The 24,630-nt window shown below is 36.7% G+C and overlaps 1 protein-coding gene and 1 pseudogene across 1 annotated transcript in view; one reads left to right on the forward strand and one right to left on the reverse strand.

Moving 5' to 3' along the window:
- AMPH (amphiphysin) overlaps positions 1–24,630 on the reverse strand; it is a 310,914-nt gene that overhangs the window by 98,297 nt on the left and 187,987 nt on the right. Inside the window, exons 4-6 of the mRNA XM_090287371.1 lie at positions 22,202–22,296; positions 17,436–17,531; positions 1,031–1,138 (exon numbers count right to left, since the gene is read on the reverse strand). Coding sequence (XP_090143497.1) covers positions 1,031–1,138; positions 17,436–17,531; positions 22,202–22,296 — 299 coding nt within the window. The remainder of the gene's footprint in view (positions 1–1,030; positions 1,139–17,435; positions 17,532–22,201; positions 22,297–24,630) is intronic.
- Positions 10,392–10,686, forward strand: LOC150001808 (protein S100-A10 pseudogene; annotated as a pseudogene).

Consider the following 24,630-nt stretch of genomic DNA (forward strand, 5'->3'; position numbering starts at 1 on the left):
ACTCAATGTTCTGGCCAAACTAAGTGGCTGGGTTGGTGAAGAATGGGGTGGTCTGTGGGCTTCACTTTAAAACTGGTTTCTCTTTTCTGTCCTAAAGGCTTGGACAGAGAGAGCCCAGAGGCCTGAGAGGGGGGAAACCTAAAATATTCCCCTCAGTCCAAACTAAGTATAATGGTCAAAAGGGTTTTGGACAGGTGAGATGTGTCTGGCACACCTTCCTCCAAAGAAGCTCTATTTTTTTCCTAATGTGGGATATTGAAAAATTAATACCTGCCTTTTGTCATCTAGTGGTTATGGATTGAATGATGTCTTTTAACCCTGTTGCCAAATCTATTGCCTCCAGAATATAACAAGGATTCCAGCCTGTTAAATCAAGTATGCCGTTGTCCGGGGACAACCAACCAACCTGGAGTCTGCACGATCCTTCCCCATGTGGGAAGGCCACCCTCCCCTCCACACCCCCACTCTTACTAGGGATTTCTGGACCCAAGGGTAGGTAGGACGACAACCATGTCCAGCTTGAAGCAGCTAGAGGAGCTCGAGACCTTCGCCCATTGTCCTTTATAAGATTATAAAGGGTCTTAAGTCTGAGAGAAAGGGATTGTTATTTCTTATTGTTAAAATAATCAATTATTTATTTATTTTTAAAAGAAGAAGAAAAATATATGAAAGGGTGAGGCAGGAGAGCTTGTACGTACGACCCATGGGCATGGACTTGGGGGGTGATTGTTGGGGGAGAGGGGTGCTGGGCGGAGGGGAGCAAAGGGGAAAAATTGGAACTATTGTAACAATATAATCAATAAAATATACTTAAAAAAATGTGTAAGTCAGTGTCATCCATGTGAACTCTACAAGAAGATGAAAAATCTTATTTTTAATTAAAAATTATGGAAAGCAGCCCATAAGCACCATATTCCAGTTTAAATTCTGTCCTGATTCCAATACCCTTTAGAACAGAAATACTTCATTTTTAAAATTTGCTACAGGTCACAGAATATAGAGTGGTTTCAAGAGTGGGATCAATTCCTACCTTAGAGATTCGACTCTCATCCTTCCTCTTGGAGCTCTGTAAAGCTTCCAAATGGTGGCGGGCACTGTCATAGTCAACCAGCTTCCTGCTGCGCTTTGCAATGCGATTCTGCAAATGAAGAAGACATGCATTAAGGTAGAGACATGGTCATAGGTTCTTTTGTTTTGTTTTGTTAAAGGTTTTTATTTTTATTATTTATTTTTAGAGTCGGGGTAAAGGAAGGAGAAAGAGAGGGAGAGAAATATCAATGTGTAAGAGAAATATCAATCAGTTGCCTCTCACATGCACCCCAACCTGGGACCAGGCCCACAACCCAGGCACGTGCCCTGACCAGGAATCAAACTGGCAACCTTTCACTTTGTGGAATGATGTCCAAGCAACTGAACCATTACCTGTCATGGCAATTTTTTTAACTGCTAAAATTCTTTTCTTGTCCAGAGTAGATGAGGATCTTGATTGGAGATCAAGGTGAACTGGAATTTTAGCAGATAAATGATACCTGGAAATCAGACTATAGCCTTCAATCCTTTGTGTGAAAACTATTAGGTAAATATCTTCCCTTCCAATAAAAAATTAGACCAATCATAGGAGTTGAAAGCAGAATTTGTGGTCAAAAGCCAGAAAATTTCTAGTACTGGTTGAGTGAAGCAGGTAAACCTATATACTCAATTAGCCTCTATTTTAAATCTTTACGCGTTCTATTTTCAACATAGTGGAAGACTATATTAGGATTGGCTTTATAATCCTAATTACATTCACACTAACAGCAGTTTTACAAAGCAGATTTATAAAGCAGTTCTTATTTATAAAGCAGTTCAATAAAGCAGATTCTTAGGAATAAAAATCCTTTTTCTACAAGTGTTCCTCAATCCTTTGTTCATTAAAACCATCTCAGGATCTTAAAAAATATACTGATTCCTAGAGACTTCCACCTTCAGTTAGGATATAGAGTTGCAAAGAAAGTCCCTCCCACACTAACATGAAAAAAAATCTGGATAATCTATAAAAACATAATTCTTCTTGATTGTATCAGAGACCTGAGGTCACTAGTCCATAAAGTAATCTGAATTCTAAAGAGACATGCAAACCATTTCACCTTTGGCAGTGCACAGGTAAACATTGTTTCCTATATGCAAATAGATAAAAAGTCGACTAAAATTTTAACAAATTGTTAAAGCCCTAGTGTGGGCTAACATGTAGTTAGGAATACTTAGGTGTCTGAGACAAATGGGAAATTGTATTTATGGGAAGTTCTTCCATTGGATGTATCAGGAAGTTCAAAGACAAGAAACCTGCAGTGCTAGGAAGAATGAAATGTCTTTGACTGCTAAGGGATGAGCACAAAGCACTGACAATTTCAGAGACCTTTTCCTCTTAGAGAGCAAAACTTTAAGCTGTTTGAGGAGGGAGCAACAAGTCCTCATGCCCACAGAGGCCAGGCAAAGATCTGCTGCTTCCGAGTAGAAGCAAAACCAATCTGGCTCTGGTAAGGAGACAGGGACCCCATTAGCCCATAGAATATATGCAGAGTTAACTGTTACACAGAAGGGTAGATTGCTACACACTTGGGGAAGACATAAAATCTTCTTGTGTCCAAGATATAATTCCTATAACAAGCACTGACGGGCTCTCACTAGAGCAGGAGCAGAAAACTCCTGCTCAAGATCAACCACAGATACAAGGTAAATTCTACCTAGCAGAAGGCCAAAAAAGTATAACAGAAAATAGCCCTGCTCCCACTACAAATCTAGTACTGAATAACAAGCAATAGCTGCCTACCACTGGAGGATGGACAAGTTCATAGCGACAGACTCCCCTCTGCGATACAAGCATACAAGGACTACTTAAATCTAAGATGGGGCAGGAACACTTGATAAAAACTCTCTGGCATCCAACGGCCCACCCTATGGGGATCAAAAAGAAGCCAAAAGAAGACTTCAGCCTAAGAGTCTGAAAGCATTATAGATGTTAGAACATAAGTACAAGAGATTATAGCTCAATTCTAAAAAACGTTGAAAGCCAGTGTGCACTGAAAGTAACAACAGTAACAACGAAACCCAAATCCAGCTCAAGTTGAAGTTAGATTGATTTGAACTCTCATGCCCATAGTCTGACAAAAAAAAAGGCATGTCCATTTCCAGGCATAAATATTACTTCAGTCTTCATTTTTCTACATATGATGTGAAGCAGTCAATCAACAATTATGAAATAATACCTATAAGAAATGAATAACAACCCATGAGAGAAGATAAAGAAATCAAGAAAACCAGACCCAGATATAACCCAGATGTTGGAAGTATCAAAAAGAAATTTTAAAATAACTATGACTAATATGTCACAAGTACATAGTTGGAAAAGTTAGGCAACATATATAAACAGGTGGGGAATTTCAACAGAGATATGGAAATTTTAATAGTCAAACTGAAATCAAATGAATATTCGAGAAATAAAAAGAATCAGAGAAAACATTTCATTGATGCGCCAATCACTAGACTTAAAATATGTGAAGAAAGAAACAGTGCTCTTGAAGTAGATAAAGATAATTACTCCCTAAAATCCAAAGAGAAAAAAATGAGTTTAAAAAAACACACCAGAATTATGAAATACAATATCAAATGGTCTAACAGTGTAATTGAAGTGTCAAATACAGATGAAAGGTAGAGCCAAAATATTTATTCTGAAGAAATAATGGCTGAGAAATTTATACAATAATGAAGACATCAAAGCACAGATACAAGACACTCAAAGAATCTCAAGAAGGATAAATACCAAACAACACACATCTAGATACATTATAGCCAAACTGATGAAAATCAAGAATAAAGTGCAAAGCTAAGAATTACAGAAGAGTCTTCAGAAACTGGAGGCACACAAGTCAGAATACAATCAAGTGACACTTTTAGGTACTGGAAAATAAAACAAATTCAAACCTATCAACTCAGAATTCTATTCCCATTGAAAATACCTTCCAAAAGTGAAGGTAAAATAAAGTTCTTTTTTTCAGACAAAAAAAAAAAAAAAAGCCAAGCAAATTCATTGACAGTAAAAGAATTTTAATACTAAGTAGAGCAATACAAAGAAATAAGTGCCAGAAACTGTAAAAATCAAGGTAAATATACAAAATTTGGGGTTTTTAATTGCTTCTAAAGGTAATCCATAATCTAAACAATAAAAGCAATGTATTGTGGGGTTATAACATACGTACAGGAAAAATGTGTGATGATAGCATAAGAAAGTGAGGGAAGAATTGGAAAGTATACTGCTTTAAGGTTCTTAATATTATCCATAAAGTACACTATTTTTTTGAAGTTAGACATGGTAAGTTAAAGATGTGCATTATAAATTTATGTAACCACTAAAAAGCCAATTTAATTAAAGAAGTACAACTAATAAACAAGTAGTATAAAACATACCGACTCCTGAACCTCAGACTGAAAGACTCTTATTTAATCAGTATGAAGCAAGGGCCAGGCATCTGTCCTTTATAAAAAGAACCCCAGTGATAGTTATACCCACCTAGTCGAACACTGAGAACTACTGCAAAAGACCCTTAAATTTTTTAAAAATTTGATATGGTAGGAAGAAGAAAATAACAATGTAAGAAGGTGGTCTAGTTTCATTTTTCTGCACAAATCTGTCCAATTTTCCCAACACTATTTATTGAATAAACTATCTTTAGCAGATTTGTATATGCTTGCTTCCTCTGTCAAATACTAATTGACTATAAAGGTGTGGATTTATTTCTGGGTTCTCTATTCTGTTCCACTGATCTACATGTCTGTTTTTATGCTGGTACCATGCTGTTTTGATTACTATGGTCTTGTAGTATAGTTTCATATTAGGTAGCATGATTCCTCCAACTTTGTTCTTGTTTCTCAGGATCGCTGTTGCTTTGCAGAGCCTTTTGTGGTTCCACATAAATTTTTAAAGTATTTGTTCTAGTTCTGTAAAATATGTCATAGGAATCTTGATAGGAATTGCATTGAATCTATAGATTGCTTTGGGTAGTATGGGCATTTTAATGATGTTAATTCTTCCTATCCATGAACACAGTATGTGCTTCCACTTATTTTTATCTTTTCCAATTTCTTTTTTCAGTGTGTTATAATTTTCCCTGTAGAGGTCTTTTACATCCTTGGTTAGGTTTATTCCAGGTATTTTATTCTTTTTGAAGCAATTGTGAATAAGATTGTTTTCTTTATTTCCCTGTTAGTTTGTTATTGGCATATAAAAATGTAACCAATTTCTGGATACTACTTTCGTATCCTGATAGTTTTCTGAATTCATTTATCAGTTATAGTAGTTTCTTGGTGGAATCTTTGGGGTTTTCTATGTATAGTGTCATGTCATCTGCAAATAAAGACAGCTTTTCTTCTTCCTTTCTAATTTGGATAGCTTTTATTTCTTCTTGTCTGATTGCTGTGGCTAGGACTTCCAGTTCTATGTTGAATAAGAGAGGCAAAAGCAGATGTCCCTGCCTTGTTCCCAATTTTAAGAGGAGTCAAGCATTCCCACTTCTGGAAATATATCTGAAGGAACCCAAAACACTAATTCAAAAGAACATAAGCTTCCCTATGTTCATTGCAGTGTAATTTACAATTGCCAAGATATGGAAGCAGTCTATGTGTCCATCGATAGTTGAGTGAATACAACAATTATAAGACATTTGCAAAATGGAATACTACTCAGCCATAAAAAGCAAGAAAATTGTACCCATTGTGACAATATGGATGGAGCTGGAGAACATTATGATAAGTGAAATAAGCCAGTCTGAGAAAGACAAATACCATTATGATTTCACTCATATGTAGAATCTAATGAACAAACTGAACTAACAAGCAAAACAGAGAGAGACTCACAGATAGAGAGCAGATGATAGCTAGTGGCAGGGAGGTGAGTGGGTGGAGGGATTGAGCAAAAAGGAAAAAGGACTCATGGACATGGACAACAGTGTAGTGATTGCTGGAGGGAGGGGGCTGTAAGGAGGCTAAATAGTAATGAAAAAAAATACAATAAAGATTAAATAAAAAATGAAAAGTAAAGAATGATAATATAAATGCATATGGTTTAGAAAACATAGTCATAGACTATGAACCTTCATAGCAACTTACAATAAGAGTGTTGGGGGAATCATTCCCATTTTATGTATAGGAAATTTGAAGTTGCATGATATTAACCTCTAATTTGTCTGTGGCAAAAGATAAAGTAGATATCAGCTCCCCACCCCACCAGTGTCTAGAGTGGGGTAGGGCAAGTGAAATACCTCTGGCACACTCTCAGGGTCATACAAGTACAGGATTGGCAATGGAGAGCAGGTGCTTCTTAATATATTTTGAATTCTAATGGCCTCACTTGCCTCTCTCAGTTCCAGAGATACTCCTGACTCTTAGTAAGAATTTCTTCTACCAGCTCTCATGTTTTTCTGACAGATTATCATTCAATTGCCACCTGTCACTATGATATTACTCTCCACCCCCTTCAGGACTGATGAGAGGTGTAATGGGGCAGTTACTCTCATTTAACTGCTTCCAGTCCCTTTCATTTTACCCTCTGTACCTACCACTTCCAACTGTTGTTAGTAGTGGGAAGTATGGCTGTCATACCACATTCACTTAAAAATATGTGATGAATTAGCCCAGGCAGGGTAGAATGGTCCTTCAGGATAGTATGGTGGATACAGTGTGCCTATGGACTGACAACGCTAATTATGTTAAGCAAATATGTGTTATGCCCAAAGGAAAACTGTCCCTTAAAGCAGTGGCCATGTATAACTATAGGTAAACTTGAATAAAGCTCTGCTTTGTGGATTTGCTGGAGCACGGGGTGAAGATGGCTCTCCTTTAATATCTTCCAAGAAGCAAATCTTGATTCTTTGAAGATTAATTTGATTTTTGAAAACAGCCAAAATTCAATTACTTCCAAGCTTAGGAATGAGGTGAAGTAGTGACTGTGTCACTATTTTTTTGTTGCTGTTGTTCAAATACAAGAAGTGAAGTAAATAATGTGACTCACTTTCTTGTGTGACAAGTCAATTACAGAGTACAACTTACCATGTGGAAATGACTATTTTGAAGGCCATCACTCACTTTGATGCAGAAAATTTTGTGTTGGAAAAACAAACCAATCTTATTTCCTTACCTATCTGATATTTGGGAAGCTTGAAAGAAGAACCAAACCTCCCGAGTCATACAATTCTTATTTTAACACCCAATCCAATCTAAATTTCATCAGATTTCCCACTGTGTACTTACCTTATGTAGTAAAGAAAATATTGTCCTTTTAAAATTTCTATAATAAGCCCAGCTTAGGATTTACTTTGGCACAAAATATACTTAATTGTTCACACATGATTGCTAAGATGGACTCTAAACTACATTTTACAATAACTGCTCACAGCTGTAAGCCTGCCTGGGTTATGACAAGTTGGCTCTTATTACATTAATTTTTGACACTAGTGATGAATAATAAGAACCATAACACTGGCTGCCCTGCCAATCACAGTTGGAAAAGTCAAACATATCCTTTCATGAACAGTACTCCATAGCCTCACTGATGGGCTGCAGTAAATATTTGGAAATTCACCTAATGTTTTAACAATACATGTCCTATAAATTTTAATGGGAGTTATGGAAGTCCATTGTGTTTCATGCTTTGAAAATCCACCACTCAGTATTTTTTAACCATAATCCTCCTTTCCACCAATAACCCATTCATTACATAACCACTCAGCACTAACTTTTGTAGCAATTGAGTCTATATCCACTTCTAACTTCCTTTTCACAGAAGAAGAATCTTTGAAATGTTAGAAACAGTAACCTCCCTACTATTCAATTCCAAATTGCTTCCTTTCCAAGTTAACATTGCTATTCCTTCAACTATCCATCATATCAAATAGTTTCACAATTTTCTATCTGGATTGAAACTCTGTGTGTATACTATGATATTCTAAATGTGACTTCAGCAAAAGAGAGAGACTGTTTCAGACTCATTTTATGATGCAGGTAAAACCACGACAATATTTCATTTAGCTTCAGTGAATCCAGACAAATATTGTTCCCAAATCTCTAGTGTAAATATGGTTCAGTAAGTGGAAGATCATCTTTTTGCATGACATCAAACATGGACCCCAAGGAAAGAACTGCTTAAGTAAAAATGCTCCTGAGGTCTTCATCCTTCTGACATGAAACAAAGTGAAAAACTAGCTGATATAATTCATCATTATTTGATTTTACTTTCTCTATATTTCAATACAGGTACTTCTGCATGTGTCTGTCTTCTGAAATTATATGTTCCAATACAGCATAGCCAATTTCCAAATAACTATTGCTGGGCAGAACCATAACAGCTAAGATTCTTAACAATTTTTTGATGATACTAAGTTTTTGTTCCTGAAACTCAACAACTTTTCAAATGTGTTTTTCTAGTCAATCACTGCCTTCACTGGTTTAATGAAATCATACTAGGAATAATTTAGACAAGTTATAAGATGCTTTGAAATTTTCAACTAGGAGGGCAAAATTTTCATTTATCCTCTCCTTATTTGGAAAGTTATTTTATATTTTTTATTATTGTTTATGCTATTACAGTTGTCCCAATTTTCCCCCTTCACTCCCCTCCACCTACCCCATCCCCCACCTCCACAGTCAATAACCACATCATTGTCATTGTCTATGTCCATGAGTTCTTCATATATGTTCTTTGACTAAACCCTTCATTCTCTTTCAAAGAGTCATCACCCTCCTCTTCCCCTCTTACCACTGTCAGTCTATTCCATGATTCTTGGCCTCTGGTCCTATTTTGTTCATTAGTTTATTTTGTTCATTAGATTCCTCTTATAAGTGAGATAATATGGTATTTGTCTTTCACCAACTGGCTTATTTCAGTAAGCGTGATACTTTCCAGTTCCATCCATACTGTCAAAAAAGGTAGGAATTCCTTTTTTCTGCTGCATAGTATTCCATTGTGTAAATGTACCATAGTTTTTTAATCCACTTATCTACTAATGGGTGCTTAGGCTGTTTCCAACACTTGGCTATTGTAAACAGAGTTGCTATGAATATAGGGGTGCATACGTTCTTTTGAATTGGTGTTTCAGGATTCTTAGGGTATATTCCCAGCAGTGGAATCACTGGGTGAAAAAGTAGTTCTGAGAAGGCAGACGAGTAAGTGGAAGTTATAATAACTTCCTCCCAGGACTAATCTGGAATTACAACTAAATTGTGAGAAAGGATCCTGAATAACCAACTGAATATTAGCTGGAGAGAAGCCTTATACCAAGAACACACAGAAGAAACCACAATGAGACTGGGAAGGGGTATGGAGAAGGTGCAAGAGAGCTGTCTGGGCAGACAAGGGTGACAGCTGAAATGCTGGAGAGATATTTCAGGGCTGGTATGTTGCCCCTGAGAAGTATGGGGTCTAAACCCCAAGCTGGGTTCCACAGCCTAAGCACCAGAGCAGAAATGAACCCAGATAACATCCAGCTATGAAAAGCAGCGGGGTTTCTGTCTTGAGAATGAGAGATGGCTAGAGATGCAGAGAGCTCTTTAAAGGGCCAACACAAAAAATTTCATTTGCAGCCACTTACCCTGGGCTCTGGCAGAGGGAGGCAGAGTGGACAGGAGAAGCTTGAGGAGAGTGTAGGGTTGGTGACTCTGAGGAGAGAACTGAAGGAACAGCCACTGTGATCCCTATGCTGAATCATTCCCCATACTGCAGAAACCATCTTTCTCAGGAAGAGCACTCCATTTCAAGTTGCATCAGCCTGAGGGGAAGCAATAGCCCCACCCACAGGAATTACTTTGCCCACTCTGGAGCTGAAGCTGGACTGCTGATTACAGCTTGATTAGTTTAACAACTGATTAGTTTAACAGCTAAGGTGGAAAAAAAACTAGGTAGCAGCCAAAATAGGAAGACAAAGAAAGAGACCCCAAATGAAAGAACAAGATAATTCTCCAGAAGAACTAGATGAAATGGAAGCAAGCAATTTATCATAGAGAGTTTAGAGTAATGATTATAAGGATACTCAACAACATGAAAAAAGACATAGTAACTATAAAAAGGGACCAATCAGAAATAAAGTATGCAATATCTGACTGGAAGGAATAAACAGCAGGTTAGATGAAGCAGAGGACAGAATCAGTGATTTGGAAGACAAGATAGAAAAAACACTCAGGCAGAGCAGCAAAAAGAAAAAGAATTAAAAAATGAGGAACGCTTAAGAAATATTTTGGACAAATGAGGCACAACAACATCCACATCATGGGAGTACCAGAATGAGAAGAGAGCAAGCAAGGAATCAAGAACCTAGTTGAAAAGAGCATAGCAATCCTGCTGTGCCTCGGGCCAAGACCTCACCAAAATGCCATCTCAAATGGAACACTCCATGGAAACCATGATGTTCACATTTCACAAATTCGCTGGGGATAAAGGCTACTTAACAAAGGAGGACCTGAGAGTACTCATGGAAAAGGAGTTCCCTGGATTTTTGGAAAATCAAAAAGACCCTCTGGCCATAGACAAAATAATGAAGGACCTGGACCGGTGCCGAGATGGCAGAGTGGACTTCCAGAGCTTCTTTTCACTAATTGCTGGGCTCACCATCGCGTGCAATGACTATTTTGTAGTACACATGAAGCAGAAGGGAAAGAAGTAGGCAGAGGAACAGCTACTTCCTCCCTGATAGAGTTCTCCCAGTGGGTCATTTAACAAATCTCTGCCCCACAGCTTCCCCCTGTATAAGGATTTCATGAGCAGATTAGGACTCTTAGAAAATGCACAAATAAAATTCCACCCCATTTGACAAGAGAAAGAAAAGCTAATTAAAGCCAGAGAAGCTTCTGATTTTTATATTGCTTGCACCCTTTTGCCCTCAAGAAACAAATTTCCTTTTTAGTTTGAGAGAGAGGGAGAGAGAGAGAGAGAGGGAGAGAGAAACAACCTAGTTGAAGACATAATGACCAAAAACTTCCCTAATCTGGTGAAGGAAAAAGTCACACAAGTCCAGGAAGCTCAGAGAGTCCCAAACAAGTTGAACTAAAGAGGCCTATACTGAGACAATCATAATTAAAATGACAAGGCTCAAAAACAAGGAGAGAATCCTAAAAGCTGCAAGAGAAAAGCAGTTATTTACTGACAAGGGAGCACCAATTAGACTAGCATCTGATTAGTCAACAGAAACATTTCAGTCCAGAAGGGAGTGGCATAAAATATTCAAGGTGATGAAAAGCAAGTACCTACAACCAAGGCTACTTTACCAAGCAAGGCTATCATTTAGAATCAAAGGAGAAATAAGAAGCTTACCAGATAAGAAAAAGCTAACGGAGTTTGTTACACCAAACCAGTACTGCAACAAATGTTAAATGGCTTGCTTTGAGAAAAATGAGAAGAAAAAGAGAAAGAAAAAAAAAAAAAAAAAACAGAGGAAAATAGTCTAACAATAAAGTGGCACTAAATAAATATCTATCAATAATCACCTTACATGTAAATGGCTCAAATGCTCCAATCAAAAAACACAGGATAGCTGAATAAGAAAACAAGACCCATATATATGCTGCCTCCAAGAGACCAATCTCAGATCAAAAGATACACACAGACTACAAGTAAAGAGATGGAAAAAATATTTCATGCAATGGAAAAGAAAAATAAATCTGGTGTAGCAGTACTTATATCCAACAAAATAGACTTTAAAACCAAGGCTATAGTAAGAGACAAAGAAGGACACTACATAATGATATCACCCTGCCCAGGCTCTGTAGCTTCAGCTTCACTGGAGAGGACACTCCAGCGTCATCGCAAGATGTCGATTCAACACGGGAGGAGACAGATACCGTGTCACTCCTGAGTCGGACTGCACAGCCATTCTCGGCGGTGCAGATAGACTCTTAAGAAGCTACATCATCGTCTCTCGAGACGGACGGCTGCCGACATAATGATAAAGGGAACAATCCAAAAAGAGGATATAACCCTGGTAAACATTTATACACCCAACATAGGAGCACCTAAGTTTGTGAAGCAAATCTTGATGGCCATAAGGGAGAGACTGACAGAAATACAGTCATAGTTGGGGATTTTAAATCCCACTGACTTCAATGGATAGATCTTCCAGACAGAAAAGCAACAAGGATACAGCAGCCTGAAATGACACAATGGATTTAATTGATATCTTTAGAGCATTTCACTCCATTTTTAATTTTTTGAGGAAATTTTATACAGTTTTCACAGTAGCTTCATCAGTCTACATTCCCACTAACATCCTCTAGGGTTCCCTTTTTTCCACATCCTCACCAGCACTTCTTGTTTGTTGATTTATCAATTATTAATTAATTATAGCCATTTTGGGAGGTGTGTAGTGATAGTTCATTGTGGTTTTAATTTGCATGTCTCTAATGATTAGTCATGGTGAGCACTTTTTCATGTGTCTAAGAGCCATCTGTATGCCCTCCTTGGAGAAGTGTTTGTTCAGGTCCTTTGTCCATTTTTTAATTGGATTGTTTGTCTTCCTGATGTTGAGTTGTATGAGTTCTTTATATATTTTGGAGATTATATCCTTGTCTGATGTATCACTGGCAAATATGTTCTCCCATACAGTCAGCACCCTTTTCATTTTGATGATGGTTTCTTTAGCTGCGCAGAAGCTTTTAAATTTGATATAATCCCATTTCTTTATTTTTCTTTTATTTCCCTTGCTCTAGGAGATATATCAGCAAAATTACTGCTACATGAGATATTTGAAATTTTACTATGTTTTCCAGTAGAATCTTTATGGTATCAAAACTAGTATTTGTCTTTTGTCCATTTTGAGTTTATTCTGGTGTATGATGTAAGTTTGTGGTCTAGTTTCATTTTTTTGCATGTACCAGTCCTGACTCCCAACACCATTTATTAAAGAGGCTGTCTTTACTCCATTGTATGCTAGTGCTCCATTTTTCAAATATTAATTGACCATAAGGACATGGGTTTATTTCTGCTCTCTATTCTGTTCCATTGACCTATGTGTCTGTTCTTATGCCAGTACCAGACTGTTGGATTAGAGTGGCCTTGTAGTATAGTTTGATATCAAAGTTGTAATCCTCCAACCTTGTTCTTCTTTCTCGAGATTGCTGAGACTATTTGGGGTCTTCTCTGGTTCCATATAAATTTTTGGAATATTTGTTCTAGATCTTTGAAATATGCCATTGGTATTTTAATAGGAATTGCACTGACTCTATAGATTGCTTTGGAGAGTATGGACATTTTAATGATGTTAATCCTTCCAATCCATGAATACAGTATATGCTTCCATTTATTTGTATCTTCCTCAATTTCTTTCTTCAGTGTTCTATAGTTTCCCAAGAACAGGTGTTTTACCTCCTTGGTTAAATTTATTCCTAGGAACTTTACTTTTGGGGGGCTATAGTAAATTTTTTTAGTCTTTCTGATATTTCATTGTCGGTGGACAAAAATGCCATTGATTTCTGAATGTTAACTTTGTATTCCACTACTTTACCAAATTTATTTATTAGGTCTTATTCCTGACGTAAGGGAAACACTTTTGGTTTCTGCCCATTGAGTATGATGTTGGAAGTAGGTTTTTCTTATATGGTGATTATTATGTTGAGGTATACTCCTTCTATTCCCACTTTGCTGAGTGTTTTTTATCATAAATGGGTATTGAATTTTATCAAATTCTTTTTCAGCATCTATTGATATGATCATGTGATTTTTGTCCTTCATTTCGTGTACGTGGCGCATTACATTTATTGATTTGTAAATACTGTACCCTCCTTGCATCTCTGGGATGAATCCCACTTGATCATGGTGTATGATCTTTTTTAATGTATTGCTGGATCTGGTTTGTTTATATTTTGTTAAGGATTTTAGCATTTTTGTTCATTAGAGATATTGGCCTGTAATTTTCTTTCTTTGTTGTGTTTTTACCTAGTTTAGGAATTTGGATAATATGGGCCTTGTAAAAAGTTAAGGAGTCTTCCCTCTTCTTGAATTTTTTGTAATAGTCTGAAAACGAACTAACATTCTTCTTTCAATGTTTAGTAGAATTCACCTGTGAAGCCATCTGGTCCAGGGCTTTTGTGTGCCTGCAGTTTTTTTTATTACTGCTTCAATTTTGCTAGTTGTTATCAGTCTGTTCAGGTTTTCTGCTTCTTCCTGATTCAGTTTAGGAAGATTATATCTTTCTAGAAATTTATCCATTTCAACCAGATTGTCCATTTTCTTGGCATATTGTTATTCATAGTCATTTCTTACAATCCTTTGTATTTTTGTGGTATCAGTTGTTACTTCTCCTATATCATTTCTGATTTTATTTATTTGAATCTTCTTTCTTTTTTCCTTGATGAATCTGGTTAAAGGTTTGTCAATTTTGTGTATCTTTTCAAAGAACCAGCTCCTGGATTTACTGATCCTTTGAATTGCTCTTTTAGAGTCTCTGTATCATTTAATTCTGCTCTGATATTGATTACTTCCTTCCTTCTACTCACTCTGGGCTTCGTTTGTTGTTGTCGTTGTTCCTCTAGTTCTTTTAGGTGTAGGGTTAGGTTGTTTATTTGAGATTTTTCTGTCTTCTTTAAGTAGGTCTGTATTGCTATGAACTCCCCTCTCAGGACTGCCTTTGCTGTGTCCCATGGGTTTTGGGTTGTGTGTTCATTTTCATTTATTTCCAGGTACTTTTTGATCTCTTCCTCGGTCATTGTTAGTCCATTCATTATTTAATAACAAGTTATTCAGCCTCCATGTATTTGAATGTTCTTAGAGTTTTTTCCTTGAGGTGTTTTTCTAGTTTCAAGCCATTATGATCCAAGAAGATGCTTGACATAATTTCAATTTTCTTGAATTTGTTAATGACTGTTTTGTGTGGTACAATGTGGTCTATCTTTGAAAATGATCCATGTGCATTTCAGAAGAATATATATTTTCTTCTTTAGGGTGAAATGTTCTGTAAATATCAATTAAGTCCACTTGATCTAGAGCATCATTTAATGCTAAAATATTTTTGTTGATTTTTTGTTTAGAAGATCTATCTATTGCTGAGAGTGGGGAGTTATTTTTATGAAGATTAAATTGTCATGCAGTAAATGGTATTCTGGAGTGTGATAATGATTCTGAGACTGCTTGATTCACAAATGCTACAAATTCTAAGATAAAATTCTAATATCTACAGAATAATTTAAAGATAACCTACACATGTAGGCTATTATATGCAGTCTTATAGAATTTAAATTTTTTAAATTTAATTGTTTAATTTCTCAGACAATTAAAAAGGCTTACATATACATTTTAATTGGATACATTTGTGCAATGGTACAGTGAAACCTTCTGCTGCCTATTATGATGTTATCACATCATTAAGAATCTATCATTTGGATTTGTTTCTTTTGCTTTTTACCAACAAGGCTAATGTATCTAGTCTGATCCATTTTGGTTCTTGTTGGGTGTCCCTGGTATCTCAAAACATACTCTTGAGTTATTGGCCAGTTAGCACTAGGCATGCTGTGTGGGCCCAAGGAAACTAATTTATTGATATGAGTGCAGTTTTGGCCAAGAAGTTTCACTGTTTCATGGTCAAGTTCAGTGCATATTACTGCAGATAGTTCCCTGGTGTTTGGCAATGGCTACAAAGAAGGCCAGGTAAGAATGTAACTTCGCATCAGAAGTCACCTAACAAAACACTGCAGATGCCCATAGATGCTGGTTCATGACCTTCTCAGCCTACAGAAAGGAAAGTATGTGGCTGCCTTACCTGGCGTTCTTCTTAGATCAGGGAAAACAATTGGGAGTGGCGGAACAGCTCTATTAATCCTACTATTTGCTATATACAACGCAAATGGTTTAAAATCATCTCTTTTTTTCATTGTTTTGTTGCCCTCATTTTTTCTCCCTTTGCACTTGAGATAACCCCACCCATACCCCAGGCTCAGTCATGGCCTTATAGTATAGTTTTATATCAAGTATTGTGATACCTCCACTTTTGTTCTTCTTTTACAAAATTGCTGAGGCTATTTGGGGTCTTTTTTTGGACCATATAAGCTTTTGGAATATTTGTTCTAGGTCTATGAAATATGCTCTTGGTATTTTAATAGAAATTGTGTTGAAACTATAGATTTCTTTGGAAAATATGGACATTTTAATGATGTTAATTCTTCCAATTCATGAACATGGTATATGTTTCCATTTATTTGTATCTTTCTCAATTTCTTTCTTCAATATACTATAGTTTTCCAAGTACAGGTCTTTTATCTCCTTGGTTAAATTTATTCCTAGGTATCATACTTTTTTGTTGCAAGAGTAAATGGGATTGCTTTTTCAGTTTTCCTTTCTGATAGCTCATTATTGGTGTATAAAAATGCCATCAATTTCTGAGTATTGATTTTGTATTCTGCTACTTTGCTGAATTCATTTTTATATATAGTAGTTTTTGGTGGAGTAAAAACCATCTTTACCTCCAGAGTCAATTCCAAATCTATGATATTCAAATCTTCACCTGTGCATTTGCCTTTCAATGATCCAAGTTCACATAAGACAAATGTTTTAGACAAGGTATTTTTAGATCCAGATGCAAATGTATATGAAACACTTGTAAGAGAGCTCACCCTTTAACAACATGGATTGGAACTGCACAGGTCTACTAATACTTGGATCTTTTTCAATAAATATACAGTTGACTATCCCTATCCCCTGGTTTTGCATTTTCAATTCCAACCAAACACAGATCGAAAGCAGTATTTTCAATCTGCAGAAGCAGAGAACCGACTATATGCATTGCTCTATGCCATTTTATAGAAGGGACTTGAACATCCACAGATTTTGTTATCCATTAAGGGTATGGAAACCAATCCTCCATGGGTATGGAGGGACAAATATAGTTAAGGATTTGGGGCACCAAAAGTTACATGTGGATTTTTCGACTGCACAGGGGCTGATGGCCCTAACCCCTAGGCTGTTCAAGTGTTAACTATAAGTCAATTTGAACTGGAAAATTTCAAGGAGAGAAAACAATATGCAGCTGTGCTATGAACATATACGAAATAAATAGTACACAAAGAAAAATGAGACTTTGCTCTCACATTTGCAATTAAGTTTCTCCTTGCCTTGTAACTGTTGTTTATTCTAATGGAAATTCTTGTCAAATGCTATATAATAAAAAGGTTTCAACCATGATTTCTGATGTAATACTCATAGGGTTAAAAAACTTCTATAGAGAAATGAAAAGCTGGAGTACTTCACTCAAGAGGAAAATGTGATTTCTCTAATATATTTCATTTCAAACTGATAGGAACAGAATAAAAGTCCTACACTCAAATAAATGAAAAGTTAGCCATTATCTTTGACTTTTGATTCCTCTTGGTCATGTTTTAATAAGTACATGGGACCATTCAATTCTTCCCTTTACAGACACAGAGCAAAATACCTTTATGTCAGGAAATTGGCCCAGATATGTGTCCAGTGTCAGCAAGGACCCATCTACTAGCTTTTGATGAAAGTCTTCCCATAACACATCACATTTCTGAAAGAGAAAGAGAAATAAAGATATAAATGCTGAATTAGTTTAATTGAATACCTTTCATCAAACACCAAACTTCTAAAAAATCTGTAACTAAAAAATTTGATAAGTAATATGTTCCCAGATACTAGATGCTAGAAAGAATGTGGACTATTTAATAATACAATAAAATTTCTAGGCAGTTTGGCTATCAGTTCTAAATTATAATATAGGCTATTTAAAGAATTAGCTCATAAAAAAATGTATTTCGATTCTGAATTACACAGGGGAACAATTTTTAACATAATTCCTGCTGAGTTTGATTTTTCAGCTGTTTTAGACTTAAATAGGCATGCTGATTTCAAAACTGTAGTTAGTTTTATTCTATCATGTCAAGTTTTTTCTGTACAGCTTATCTTAATGTGACCACTCTAGGGTGGATCAAGCCTAGATCAAGGAAAGCACTAGCGCTCTCCTATTGGCTGAGAGCAAAATTCCCTAGAGTAAGGAGGGGTGAGGGACGACCCTGGAGACCAGCAACAGGTTCATACTTGTTTAGGCTATTCTTACACATGAGACAGTGTGGTGAGAGGTTTTGTGCTACACTATATAGTGATTCATATTCCGAAGTGTAGTCCAAGTTCTTGTCTGTATACAGGAGTTAGGAGAATTTATTTTTTTATTTACATACATACTTATTTCCTTTCCTTCAGATTATGTCTACCTCTGCTATTTCTCATCGTAAGTGCCTAAACAACCCTGATTCGTTTTGTTATATGTGTGGCAGTTTCACCATTCCCAGTCAAAGGACAAACATCAGCGCATTTGTCAGGCAAGCCTATTTTGCATATTTTGAAGTAAAACTTGGTGATCAAGATAAGTCTTGGGCCCCCCACAAGATGTGCAAGCAGTGTACTGCGAGTTTACAGATGTGGACGAAGGGAACACTGATAAAATGCCATGTGATATACCTATGGTTTGGCGAGAGTCCAGAGATCATTCAAGTGACTGTTACTTTTGTATAGTGAAAACGTCAGGATATAACAAGAAAAATAAATGTAAAAGTATCCTAGTCTACTATCAAATACATGCCCAGTGTCTCATTCAGCTGAAATCCCAGTGCCAGTTTTCATTCAACTACCCTCTTTTGAAAAACAGGAGTATGATGAAGAACTAAGTGACAGTAACAATGAAGATTTTGAAATTGAAGATGACTCAGTTCATAAGGGATTTGATGAGCATGAATTGAATGATTTGGCACGAGATTTGGGACTAACCAAAAGGCTTCAGATCTCCTAGCATCAAGACTGCATGAGAAAAACTTGCTTGAAAAAGGAGCGAAGGCATCCTACTCTCGATCAAGAGAAAGTGCACTTCTGCAGTACTTTCAAAATGATGGTGGATTTGTGTATTGCCATAACATACATGGTTTAATGGAGGAATTGGGAATTCAAATCTAGAATGCACCTGAATGGCGACTGTTCATCAATAGCTCAAAGCACAGCTTGAAGTGTGTCCTCCTCCACAATGGCAATTTATTAGGTGCAGTCCCAATTAGCCATTCAGTTTGTTTTTGTGAAGAATATGAAGACACAAAGAGAGTCATTGATCTGTTGCAATATCACAAGCACAATTGGATCATCTGTGTTGACCTTAAAATGGTCTGCTTCCTTCCTGGCCAGCAACGTAATACACCAAGTATCCCTGTTTTCTATGTATGTGGGACAGCAGAGCTCATGAGAAGCATTGGGTGGAGTTGAATTGGCTCAGAGATCTGACCTCAAACCTGGTGATCCAAACATTCTATATGAGCCGCTTGTTGACAGAAAGAACATTATATTCTCATCTCTGCACATAAAACTGGGTCTCATGAAGCAACTTGTGAAACCTTTGCCAACTGAAGGAGACTATTTCAAGTATCTCCTTTTGGCATTTCTTAGCCTGTCATATGAAAAGATAAAATACCTTAATATGTATGTTTGGCAGCAGACCTTTACTATTTGTACACAATTTGACTTAGAGTAACAATATGTAGCCTTTATATGAATAAAATAACTCTAAATAAATAGTATGTTCAGGTAATTTTTTCCTTTGTATGTACATTTTATATGATTTGGGGGACAAAGGGAGGGTACCCTGTACCTTAAAAAGTTGATGTGATAGAGAAAAATTGGGATTGTTTTTGGATTCAGATGCCAAAAGTTAGTCGAAAACAAGTGTCAGATCTAACTCAATGAAAATTGTGTTCCCCAGTGTTATGAAAGAATATAGATCCTCATAGGTGACCTTAGGGGCTAAGAGACTGTGAAGAATTCCACATAGAGTCTTATGAAGCTATCTAGGAAATTAGATACCCCTCCAAACAAACAACTGTTGCTGAAGCTTCCACAGAACGAGCAGAAAATTTACAGTCATAATGGGAAAGGACCTTCCTTTTATAGAGTACCAATTATGATTAAATACACAATGAATATTAGGTATTATTATTACTACTACTACTACTATCACTATGTCTATGCATTGGGTTAAATAATCTATTTTCAACCATTTTCATTTCATGGCACACATAAACTAATTACTAAAATCCTGTGGCACATCACAAAATATTTTTTGCCGATCTAATAAAAAAAAGTAGATGTAATTTTCCTTCATTCACACAAGATGGCTATTTGTTCTGTTCGCTGTTGCCATCTTTTTTATTTGACAATCTAAGGGAAAAGAGGTCAGTGGAACAGGGATGCCTAGGATAGTCTATATTTCCCAGCCTCCACTACAGCTAAATGTAGCCATAAGACTAAGTTCTGGCCAATGTGATATACTTTCAGAAAGTGCCCCATAAAGGATGCTAATCTTTCATGCATTTTATTTCTTGCTAAATAGAATGCAGAACTAAGGGCTGATAGCCAGTGTTCAGTCACCTTGAACCTGGCAGAGGCAGCAAGAATGGCAAAGATGTGACTCTGATGCTTGTGAGTCCAGCATATCGTTCTTGGTTCCCCACTTCCAAAGTCCTTTATGTGAGAGAGATAAGTTTCTATTGTGTTGAAATCACTTTGGAGTGGGGCGAGGTACTTCCTTTGGTTTCTTCAAAAACTAATCCTATTTGTTACAGATCCCAAATCAAGACTCTTCTGCACACAAAAAAATTAAAATCCTCTAATATAAAAAGGTTCCTCTTCTAACTTGAGTAGACCCTCTGAACATGCAGTGTTCAGTTTTTTGACCATTAAAAGAACCCATATTTGGATCTGCAACAGAAGATTCCAAAACTCTTGGCAGTCACAAAAGCCCAAGGTAGGATAGCAGCTGTTTCCTTAGGAATAAATGTCAACAATAGCACCTGCCACACATACAATGTAGCAGTGTTCTGAAAGGCCAATAACACCGTGTCTATTATTCCCTTAAAAATTCTTCATTTCATGACAAAATTTTTAATTATACCCCATTAATCAGAAATTTACAAAATGAGTTTAGCATTAATATGTTAAAACAGTGTTTTTGTTATTGAAGAAATATGAGAATATGCAATTACTTATAATTGCATTGGAAAATGGGTGTGGAAGCTGGTTCTGGCAAATTCATATCATGAACATTTTCAAAAGAGGGAACAGAGCCAACAAGAGCTTTCCTCATAAATAAATCGCTGCTTTTCCCTTGGTCAAAATGAAATTATAAAGATCAAAGTGGGAATGTCAGAATTTCCATGGAGCAGCCTGGCACTGCATTATTAATCCATCTTTCCGTATGCTACATAGATGGTCAGCTCATCACATATCAGGCCTACCCCTGAGCTTTGGCAGCTGTACTTCCTAGGTCTTCTGTGCCTAAATGAGCAGCAATTGGCTCCCATGCAGTGGGGAATGACAAACAACTGCTCTTTGTTTTATTGATGAACTTGGACATGAGAGAACCCAACAGGTGGCTTTCTAATACCAGTAATAAACACACACACTGTACATGATGGCAGTGATGTGAATATAAAAACGTGAAACGTGTTACTAGTAGGCACAATTATTATTCTCATTTTGCACATGGGGAAACTAAAGCCCAAGAAGGTTAAAGGATTTGTCCAGCCTCACATGTAACACAGACCTGCCCCACTCTACCTTCCTCAAAAGAGTGACACCCATTTGCTCAGTCCCAGGAGACTCTCAGCTAGAAGTTGGATCTCAGGTGTTAAGACATATCTGGGAACAAAGCCTTCCAGAAGTTAAACTCCTATTAGCAGGCCAATTGCATCAGTCCTCTGTTCTGGACCAGTGAATGGATTATGTGTTGTTTAAGTGAAATAGATGCTCTTCCCAGCTCCCTGCTTTCTAGGGGGAATGGGAAAAGAAATGGCGCAGAGGTGCAGCTGGCTCACATTCTCATACCAAGAGCCCATTCTCCTGCTGAAATGCACAGTTAGGATGTGGAGTAAGAGACAGAAAAATGTTATTCTTATTTTGAGGAAAAACAATCTTTAATGCACAGCTTTCTACCTAAGTGGTCTTATAATCAGTTCTCTAATCACTGAATTTGGGATAATCTGGATGGCATATCTGTATGGTGCTTTGTGGGTGCATCGTGTTCCCTCATGATGAAGGCCAAGAAGTGGTAAGAGGGGGTCAGAAAATAGGCTGAGTGATCAGAACTGGGTGGCAGCCTTGCAGAAGTCCCCCAGACCTCCAGTGTGCTGCCATCCTGGCTCTTACCTCACCAACCATCTTCACATCTTCCCGCCCATACCAATCAGGCTCATAGACTTCATGCAGTGACTCGGTGAGCTTCATCGAGGCTTCTTGCATGCCTACATTGGGGAAAAACAACTCCTATCAGATAGAAATAGGAGAGGAGTCTCTTCCTCTTTCCCCTACTTTTCTAAGTGAGAGAAAAATCTCTGTTAATCATGTAAGCAAAAATTGTGAAAGCACAACTGTTAATTGCATCTGTAATCACATCTTTGCTTGAGGGTCTCTAAGACTTATCTGATTACAGTGTGCATGTTCTATTATTTATGTGATAATGATAGAAATCGGGTCTTGACAAAATCAACAGTGTTCTATTCTGAAAACAACAATAAATGTGTCCTATTATGTGTGCTGTCAATTGCCAAATGGCATGGAACCATAAATGTATAGGACACCTAGAATACGTGTCTAAAAAACTAGAGTTCTAAAAATAAAATTTATTCTAAATTTTTTTAAGTGTAAAAACTAAAGCATTTTTTTAGAAGCAGATAGAAGCAAAATCAACAAGACTTTAGGGCATAACAGTTGAAAGTGGTTTAAGTGGCCTAACAATTTCCAAAAGAAAAAAAGGAGTTTTTCTCTCCCCAATATTATTAAAATCTATATATACAGTTTTAAGTCAGAATTCTCAGAAAGCTCAGCATTCTTAAGTCTATGGATCAGAATTTTCCATAGAAATACATTTGGTATGTTACAAAAATTTGGTTATGAGTAATAGGAAAGAAAGTTTCTGAGTGAAACATGGTGACATAAAGTATCACCAAGTATTATGCACTTCTCCTTCAAAACATGGATGTGAAGTGTGGATGGCCATGGAGACAGCTCAGCCTGAGAACAAAACAAGGTATAGGCAACCCCCGTATAACACAGTTAGGTTCCTAACAAATGTCATGTTATGCAAAATAAAGAACAGAAACAAAAAGGGGAGTTAGGGTCCAAAAGTATTTTTTAAAAATACCATTATATTTTTATTTTAAGAGAAATATCTTTATTAAAGCACTTTTCATAAAAAATATATTACATATTAATATGAATTAAGTAATGTTTTCTGCGTCATCACTACAAATGCATTTTCTTTTTGACAAGATATCCTCATCTTCTGAACCTTCTTCAGCATTATCTTGATTTCTATGCTTTACTTTTTGCAAAAAATCTGGTATTTTAGATTGCTTGCTTTTAGCTGAAAGATCTTTATAAATTTTTTTATATTGTGCTAAGCACTTTTGAAGTTCTCTCTTAAACTTTGTGCTCCTTTCAGTGCAAAAATTGTCATTTAAGAAATATGACTCTAATTGTTCGGCTAAGTCTAGACTTTCCTTACGCTTTTTAGAGCAAACTGTTTAACTTCTTCGTTTTCATCAGTGCTATCGTCCCCTAAATTATCTTGGCACATTCCAGATGTCATTTCCTCCATAACTGCTTCATCAATTTCTTCTTCTACCAGCAATTCTTGGATATCTTCTACAGTCATATCATGTTAGAGCAAAACTGTGTTATACAGGGGATACATGTACATTCCTCTGCTGGTGACTGGAACAAGTACTTCTTTAGCACCAGCTGGAAGGTTAGACCTGGCTGAGCTGATTTTGTGGCCTTTGTCATTAGGGAATATGAAAAGGGACTAGATAAAGGGAGACAAGAGAGCAACTGAGTGCTGTCATTAGAAACAAAAACACATCTCATAAACTTAATGCCAGGGAATCAAAGACAGATAGTTTTTGTTAAACTGAAACCTGCAACACTCTATACTCAACCACGTGATTGTTAGATTTAAGTGAGTCCATGCTGGGTTCAATTGTGAGAGAAAAACCAAAGCAAAAAAAAAAAAAAAAAAAGTCTGAAATTATAGAAGCATGTCCTTGAAGAGGATGTATAAAAGTCAACATATAATTTGGTATTTCACAGTACTTTTTCATTATTCTCTAGGCATAGTATATCCCATTTTCCTTCCCCTGATAAGAAGGAGATACATGTTTGGTCTTTGCACATTATTGGTATGAAAGCCTATACCCTTGTCTTCATGAAGTACATCACTGAGCATGTTAAAGGAGCCCTTTACAACAAGCTGCAATGCCTTAACCACAAGATGAAGCCCCAGCAGGATAGGGTGGGAAAAACAGTGAACTCAAGTCACTGGGGACTCCAATGAAATAAGGATTTTGTAGATACAGCAAAAGCCGCCCCAAAATCATACAGAAGCCTGAATCTGTCCCTTAGGACTTTGCATTCAAGCAAGTGAATTGTACATGTGGTCACTGTGAGGTGGTAGCAACATGATCTCAAGTGTCCACATTCACTCCTCCCTAAGTACAAGCAAATCTATACTAACCATGTATCTCTCAAATTCATACCAAAAGTTAGTCACTGGATGAGTCCCTTCCATATTTCTATGT

Source organism: Furipterus horrens, unplaced genomic scaffold (genome assembly GCF_987537825.1).
Source record: "Furipterus horrens unplaced genomic scaffold, mFurHor1.1.pri manual_scaffold_9, whole genome shotgun sequence".
Taxonomy (NCBI): Eukaryota; Metazoa; Chordata; class Mammalia; order Chiroptera; family Furipteridae; genus Furipterus; species Furipterus horrens.